Source organism: Pterocles gutturalis, unplaced genomic scaffold, assembly GCF_000699245.1.
Source record: "Pterocles gutturalis isolate BGI_N339 unplaced genomic scaffold, ASM69924v1 scaffold29351, whole genome shotgun sequence".
Classification (NCBI taxonomy): Eukaryota; Metazoa; Chordata; class Aves; order Pterocliformes; family Pteroclidae; genus Pterocles; species Pterocles gutturalis.
Genome location: NW_010103896.1, coordinates 619 through 9,535, shown reverse-complemented (window position 1 = coordinate 9,535; position 8,917 = coordinate 619). Strand labels below are relative to the sequence as shown.

Genomic DNA, 8,917 nt, shown 5'->3' with positions numbered 1-8,917 from the left:
TTTAAGAGTGTCTAATTAAAAGGCAGAAATTTCCAGTTTTGTTGGAGGTTTTGTTGTTTTGTTTTTATTAAACAGGAGCAATGCATGTTGCATGAGGAGTCTGTAATGCCTGTCATACACTCAGAATGTGTGAAGCTTTTTTATTCCCTCTTCCTGCACAGTAATGGTACAGAATACCACTCCATTTGCCAAAAGTACTTTTAATACAATTTGGAAACATCTGCTTTTCCTTGTAATGATTACAAGTTCAGCCATGAAAATGAAGGAAATGCACTTCTTTGCCTAATAAGCAGACCCAGTTTTGCTCAAACGGTTTGATAAGTATGATGAAATGGTATTGTTCTCTGGATGCAGTGCTATATTCGTATTTAGTAACAGAGTGAAGGATGCAACTGCATCAGACTCATGAGTCAAAGAAGTCCCACTAGAGGACTATGAAACTGAAGCAAGAGAAGGGCAAGCACTGGTGGGTGGGCAGACAAAGACCACATCATTCTAATCCTTAAACCATAAGAAAGGCCAAAGTTATTCAATAATAATTATTTATCTTAGTACAAAACTATGCACCTGTCTATTGTCTCCGGTACTTAGGTGCACATATTCCAACCAAGAAAATAGAAAACAAATAGACAATTTGGAAATGTGAGATAACTAGGCACAAAATTGTGAAAATTTTTAGAAATACAAATGAACACTTGTACCCAGAACAGTAAGAAAGCATTGGAAGGCAAATCAAGACAGCTAAAGCTTAGGCCCCATATGTAAGTAGGGAATTCCACAAGAGTTTTGTTTTAAATCGTAGCTGAGTTTTGTCACTCCAGCAGACTGTACTGCTCTTCTTCACAGAAGGAAACTGACTCAAAAAAATCTGCTTAATAACTTATGCCATTTAGGAAGATAAAATGTATCGTGAAGACAACATTATATAAAATTCTAACCTGTATTTTTTTCAGACATTATAAAAAAGCTACTATTCACAACATATCCCTAAGCATAAGGCAAAAGCACAGTCTGAAAATGAATGTTCTCTATTTCAAATATACCTGTGGCTCTGTATGGTTAAATATTCATTTGAAGGTAAATTACATAACACATCTACTGAAAGCAGACAGAATCAAAGGTACAGAACATATCAAAGAAAGCTACAACATTTAACATTAGTTTCAAATAAGACATTTTAATATTTTATCCCTAAAGTCAAATCTGTCTTTGAAAAATAACTATAGACTTAAAAACCAAATTTTTAGAATCAACACATTTCAAGTGTACCATCTTTTTAGAATCAATGCATTTAATTTTCAAGTGTAAGTACCATAATATAAAATATTCCCACCTGTGAGAAGTGTTTCCCACAAATGTTACATTCAAAAGGTTTCTCACCTAAAAGGAGAAGAAATAGAACATAGAACTTCTAACAGTTGCAATAAAATACAAATCTTCTAAATTGGTATGCTTCCCTTTAAGACATGTAATGTAAGAGTAAAAATATCCCCAAACGGACACTTACCCATATATTTAAGGGGAAATTCAAGAGGTAAGTAGAGCATTTACCATTAAGCTTGAAAAGCAGACTTGCTCAGAAACAGAATTTATCTTTCCAAACAAGTAGGTAGAAGAGTTTTGATATGAATGTTTTGTAGGGTTTTTTTAAATAATTTTTTCCACATGAAAGTGGTACCATACCTCCAGGAAGAACAGAATAGATGACAACGTCCTACAACAGCCGCAGCTATGGGAAGTGCACCAGTTTTTCCACTTGTACACACAAAGGCCCACTCTTAAAAAGAATAAGGAATGCAGAGAAACTAATTTGGAAGGATTCTGGTTTTTTTTTCCGTTCAATGTGTACCACGTATCTCTGATCAGCATGTAGCTATTCAATTCCAGCAAACATGGGTTTGCCTTCAAATTCTCATTCTATATAAGAGTATCTCATAATTAATCTAAGTATTTCGCTCCAGAATTCTCAATTTATACATATAAAACTGTATTCTTGACTCTCCAAAAACATATCAGCAAATTTAGTAAACAACTAGCATAGCCCACTTTAGCTTTTCCAGATAACTTGACTCTCAATCTAGAACTTGACTGCACAATACTTCAATTCTCTAGCTGTCAATTTGAGACAAATATCTTTTTCTAATAACTTTTTCTCCTCTACAGTATTTCATAAAGGTAATTCTTTTTTCCCCTGCTTAGTTCTTGGTTTCCTAGTTTTTACAGTGTTGGTAAAATCTCTGTGCACCTTCTAGAATGTTTAAAGCAATAATAATGCTCAAATATCACTGAATTCAATGACAGACTTCTAATGATATTTTCATGAGTCTAACTGTACATTAAAAGGACATACATAATAATCTGTCCCATGGGTAAAGGGAAGCAAAATAAGTATAAACCCCTGTGATTTTGAATGCAGATATTTCCAGAAGGAAAAAGAGATCTTACACTGTGTTTCATCTTGTCGCTGATTCAAAATCTGTCTAAAGATTTTTATTTTCTTTTTTAATTATAATTTTCCTGATTTTACAGAACACCTTTTGGCTATTTGTAGCCTTCTCTTCCAGCAAGTATTCTCTTACATCAGTATTCTTACTCCATCCTTGGAATTGTTACGAGCAACATCTACAATTTCCAGCTGTTGAGTGTTGAGGTTCAATTTTCCTTCCCTACTGACAAATACAGGTGATGTTCTTTCAGCGATTTCAGGATCAAGGACTAAATGCAGCTCTCTTAGATTTTAAAGCACAGAGTAAACATACACAGTTAGGTGGCTTCACAGATAGCAATCTTGCAGTTAGTCTGACAACTTGAGATTATATCTACATTTTCTATGTAATGAAGAAAGGAAATCTTAACGGCAGTTTCAAGAAAGCTTTTATGCAATTAAAGATAAAAATTAGGAAACAACTCAACTGTAAAGAACACTAAGGCTTGACTTCATTATGGCTCTAAATTTGCAAAACCCTAAAAATTCTGGTACTGACAACACCACCAGGGAGACAGATCTGTGGCAACTTGGAAGGCTTCTGACAACCGTAAAAGCATCAACGTAATTTGAAATGAAGGATAAAAAACACTAGTAGCGCCACCAAAAAAAAAAAAGTTACTGTTGACACAAAGACTATTATCTGAACAGAAAGGCACCCTGAGATAATTAAAGGGGGAGGGAGGGAATTGGAAGCTCAAATTTCTCAAAACTATTGCTGTAGGCTGCATGCAGCCTCATTATAATTGTACTGATGTACAAAGACTTGGGAGTTTGTTTCCCCATGATAAAAACAAAAAAGTCTTGTCTGAAAAGAAACATCAAATTAGTTTTTGAAGAACAATTCTGCACCTGCATAAAACTCCAAACCACCAGGCATATCAAATAGCCTATTCCAAGAGTGAATCCTAGCATAAATGCTAAATTTCTCGTGGTGTTGTAGCATCCCTCAAGTAAAGTGAGGTTATTTGCTTCCTAGGGTGTATTAGTAGGAGTGCAGCTAGTAAGCTCAAGACGAGTCTTCTCTACCTATCACTGGTGAGACCATATCTGGAGCCTTAAGAAAAGATGGCAAACAGGAAATCTTACTGCTGTCTACATGCAATGGGAAGCTAGATGCAACCAGGTTGTTCTTGAAGGTACGCAGGGATAGGACAAGAGGCAATAGACATAAGTTAGATCATGAGAAATTCCAACTAGAAATAGGAAAAGAATATTTTACCCCATGAGGGTGATCAAACACTGGAACTGGCTGCCTGGAAAGGTTGTGGAATCTCTGACCTTGGAGGTATCAAAAATTTGACTACACTAATTTTCCCAAAGACCACAGCTGGATCAACAGCAATAGAGAAAATCTGAGGAAAAGCAGTAACTGAACTACAGTTAAGACAATGCTTAAACAAACATCCAGGGAACTTTACTTTTGAACCCTTGGACTGTCTTGTGTTTTCTATCTTCTGTTTCATCCTTCTTTTTCAACACTCTGCAAGAAGAGATGAAGTACACAGTAGTGGGATCAAAGCAGTGGTGTGTCAGCTCCAGAGGAGAAAGGCATGAAGGTAGAAGTGGTGTTCCTGAAGAGATCAGAAAGGTGAGGGGCAGGACCTGTAAGATACGGAATGCTGGCAACTTGCTCAAGCAAAGCGCAGAATGAAAAGGCTGAGGATCAACAGCGTATTTATTACATGACAGTATAACTCTGCTCCTCTTGCATTCCATCCTACCAAGCGTTCTTTCCACAGGGTTGGGTGTTAGGGTTTTTTTTTGAGATGCCTCCTGAAAATATTTAAAAAAAAAACACTACACTGGATGTTCCTGAATAGATGACTGTACATACATGACAGTATAACTCTGCTCCTCTTGCATTCCATCCTACCAAGCGTTCTTTCCACAGGGTTGGGTGTTAGGGTTTTTTTTTGAGATGCCTCCTGAAAATATTTAAAAAAAAACCCACTACACTGGATGTTCCTGAATAGATAAGGACTGTACAAGAGAGATATACTTGCTTCCTTTTTTTCAGCCAGGTCAATCTAATAAAAAACACATTTTAACATTCAGTCAAGTCAAAAATCAATCTTTAAAAGTCAATGCAATAAGCTCTATTTAGAAATTCCTTTAAATATCTGCTAGCAATACAATTAAAACATCTAGACCACCCAATACAATGACTTGTGTTGAGCGCAGTATGCCTGTCCTTCACACAGACAACTCATCAGTGCAGCCATGGAAACCTGTAAATTCTTTAGTAGTTCCTAGTGTTCAGGGACAGAGAAATTCACATGTGCTTTTTCTTGACAACCAGGCTACCACATATGCATTTGTATATTCAATATAGGGGAAAAAGAAAGGCAAAAAATATTCAACAGCTTAACTGGGAGTAATGCCAACTCATGGACTTGGAATCAATGGCGTTACTTGACTAGCTAACGTAATTCTTAAAATCCCTTTTAAAAAAACATATCTAAAGTTGTGGAAATATAATAGAACATGCTGGTTAAATTGAACAGACATATTAGTTAATTCAAAGTAAGACTAGGTCCTGTTTTTCACTAGAATAAAAAGATACTTAGAAATAAATCTATGCTATGTTTAAAAATAATACCACCTGTAAGGTTTTAAAACAAATTAAATTAATTCAAAATTCCCATTCACTCTGCAGCCTACTTGTCTACAAGAACATTACTCTATAGGTAAACACAAAGTTGTTTACACTAGGAAAAAAGTATAAAATAATTATAGAGCATATTTCTATGGGTTAAAAATAAATTATGACCAAGCCCTAATCACTTGTATCTCACAATGAGTATCAGAGAGGACTGAGGTTGACTACAACACTTATTGTATCATCTGCTATCTATTTACACTTTTCATTATCTGACTTGGACTTCTGGGCCATCTGACAAACTGACAAGAAATGCCACTTCTAAATGCAAGACAAAAATTAAATTTTCATTGAAATATCACACAACATTCTTTAAAAAGAACCGTAAAAAAACAAGTATGAAGGAGAAATCTTTAATACAACTAAAACTCTCACCTAAACTCAGTCTTAAGGTCTTTATTGCTGTATGATTATTCATTTAAAAAAAAAAAAAAAAAAACCAAAACCACAACCTTTTGAAAGCAGACCCTTAACCAGAATCTCTGAATTAACAGATACTGCGAGACATCCTCTTTCGTTGCAATATTTCATCTGCAGTTATTGATAACTGTACCTGTATGAGACCTTTTATGAAGCTCTAGATTGCTGGGATGTTTGAAAGCTTTCCCACATAATTCACAAGTATATTGCCTCTGAGACTGAAGAGTCTGTGATTGCCCTTCTTGTTCCAAAGGCTCTTGAGATCTTTCAATTTCAACAGTTTGTTCAAAATTCTCAGAATTCACTAAATCTTCAGCTTCTTTTTCTTCAGTAACTCTAACATTTGTCATGTCCATGGAACTTTCATTTACAGATTCAATTACTCCTATTATTCTACTGTCATCTCTTTTAGGCTCAGGCAGCTGCTCTGCAGATTTCTGAGATCTTAGAAAATTTAACTTTTTTAGGTGTATTGCCTTTTTCAGACGCATCTGTTTGGTGGGCTGCATAAGCGTGCTATCTGCATCTTGGTCTGGAGCAGCTTCATTCACAGACTGAACCAGAAAGTTTGATGGTAAATGATCAGAGGTTTCCAGAACACATTCAGTGTGATTGACAGTACAAGAATTACTCTCTACTGTGTTTATTTCTGCAGGTGTGTTGTAAGAAAAGGATTGTTCTGCCTCTCTCTCATGATTAGAGCAAGCATTTTGCTTATAGAACTGCTTACTGTAAAAGTTGCGTAGTTTATAATAGTAATTTGGTTGTTTAAATGGAAGCTCTGTGCAGTTGCCATCTAAGGAGTCTTGTGGTTGTTTCTGTACATCACCTGAGGGTGCATGAAGATTGACAGACTGTGATGTCTGAGAATGGTGGTCAGCCAAGACTTTATTAGCTTGTGTGTCTGATGAACATTCATGCAATAGGTTTGTTCCATAACCGTCATTGGCACAGCTAGTATCGGCAGTCAAAGTATTCTGCAGCGAAAATATGCTATTACAAGGCATGCTGGGTGTTTGCTCTACAGCTGCAGATTTTAAAAAGGTGTGGCAAATGTTCAGCACATTTTGCACTTGGAGACACTGTGCAATATCCAACATAGCCTGTACATTGTCCTGGCTAAGATCCAGGTGAGATGTGTACATGAAGTCCAAGATCTGGCCTATCCCACCTACATTTTTAATGTCCAGGTGAAAGACATCATTCTTCTGGCCTGAAGAATTCTGGAAAAGGGTCCTGGTAAAATAAGGTAAATATTCAAACACAAACAATTCACAAACACTTTTATATAAAAAAATACACACACCTCAAACAGACTGCCTGGTATGAAACAACATTTTACACTAATGGTCATATCTAGATTGCTGTGTTTTTGGAGATGAACATCCCAAACCTGCTCAATTACTTGTCTTATGTATTAGTCCTCCACAGTACACTTAAAGCATAAATCAAAGCAAATGATCTTTTATATAACTGTTGCTTTTCTATTTTTTGAAATCATACCCTATTACTTGTGGTTTCCTATCCAATGTTCTTTACTTATTAGGTGCAGTGGTGTATTTATGGACTATTTTGAAAAGTTGGTTGACGCAGAATAGTGCTTGTCCTTCTATCACGGCAAATAAAACAGGACGTAAGAAATTTTCTAGCAAAAAGAAGACAGTCCTCAAAGTCAACTAAACTATTCTCTTCTGGCAACTGAGCTTGTCCATCACACTTCATCAGTAAACCTTATTAAAGTTCTTATTATTAGATCTTTTTCCACGAGTATGTGAGAGGGTGATAATAGTAAACAAGAGGATGGCATGATTTTCAATCTTTTCTCTCACATCCAGAAAAAGTATTTTTGCTGTTACTGAATGAGAACCAAGCAAAATAATTAAGAGTACAGGTACATGAGCCTAAAACAGCAGTCCAACCAATACCCACTGAATTGTCATTGCATCCTTGAAGTGTCTGAATTCACAAGACTTCTTACTATATGATGTAACATCAGAGCTGTAGTTCTTCACACTACAGGACACTTACATAAGAATCGTTAGTCAAGCTTCAGAGATGTTTCAAGAAGCAAGGTCTAAAAACTGCCTGATCTAACAGCTGACTCAAAACTAATGTAAAACACTAAGTTGTGAGATCTAGCATCACCCAAAATTTGGAGGATCAGCGAGGGCTATACAGAGGGGAAAGAAACCAATGATGTAGCTTCATGGGCCACCTGTATACTTTAAAATACAGATGTTGTCTCTCTGAGAATCTGTTCTAAATAGAGATACTATAATAACTTATATACTCAAATTTCATTTTGAAGATATAATTGATGAAACAATCCACATAATCCATTTCCAGATAATGTGAATTGTTTCACCAATTATATCCTTTATCTGTCTCTGCTGATGTACTCAGCTGTGCTCCTTGTAAACAGTTACCTGTTGATACTGAAATATTGAACGCACATCCATGCCAGAATCTATTATATGAGGCACCATAAGCAAGTAAGGATCAAGACAATGCCAAAGTTAAACAGCGTAGTAGTTAAATATGTGTATCTAGAAAATAAATTAGGATTGCCACAGTTTTTAATTAGATTAAATAATTGATACAAATTTATCTCAACAAACAATTACACTCCAACAGTCACTCAGTCTGCAACTACCAGAAAAACATACCCTTCTCAGTGAAAACCTCAACCAACAGCATTTAGTTCACTTTTTTAAAGGATTTCACATACCTGAAGTATTGACTGAAAGCAGCTAATACATTTTTGTGTGCTTTGAAGCAGACACCTTTTACCACCAGCATGCAGTCACAGAGAAGACCCTGAATGCGCTGTTCATGTAGTTGCTGGAGAAGATGACAACTATGGCTGGCAACAGTGTCCATGCTAGAAAATCACTTAAATTACCTAAAATGAAATAAAATGCTAAGATGAATTTCAAACACTAAACTGCAAAATTAATTTCGAATACAAAGAACATTTTTACAATTTGTTTCAGCTCCCAAAGAAAACAGAATGCAGTTTACACCTGCAATGTGAGCTCTTATTACATTTTCTGATTAAAAATGAGTCACAGTATTGCTCAACCAGCAGAAATACAGCAACATACGTAAGAAATATTGATTTTAATGAAGTTTTGCTTACAACAGCTTCTGCAAAAATGTGTTAATGGTGCTGCCAATAAACTGAACTCCATAACCACAAAAAAACCCAAAAACCAATTCAGACAACTTTGACGTAAATTAGATTCCAAGGCAAAAACATATCCCACCTAGAAAATCAACAACATTTGTAGAGTAAAACCTCAGCTTCTTCACCCTCTAAACTGACAAGGGAAAACACTGTAGTAGCATTA

At 35.7% G+C, this 8,917-nt stretch overlaps 1 protein-coding gene across 1 annotated transcript; it reads right to left on the bottom strand.

Moving 5' to 3' along the window:
- Positions 1-1,333: 1,333 nt before the first annotated feature.
- ZBTB49 (zinc finger and BTB domain containing 49) lies at positions 1,334-8,466 on the bottom strand (the record flags this gene model as incomplete). The annotated part of the gene is made up of 3 exons (XM_010086890.1): positions 8,296-8,466; positions 5,701-6,803; positions 1,334-1,380 (listed from the first exon to the last, which is right to left on the bottom strand). Coding segments are annotated over exons 1-3 (1,302 nt in total), but the record flags the coding sequence as incomplete, so codon positions are not given.
- Positions 8,467-8,917: the final 451 nt, after the last annotated feature.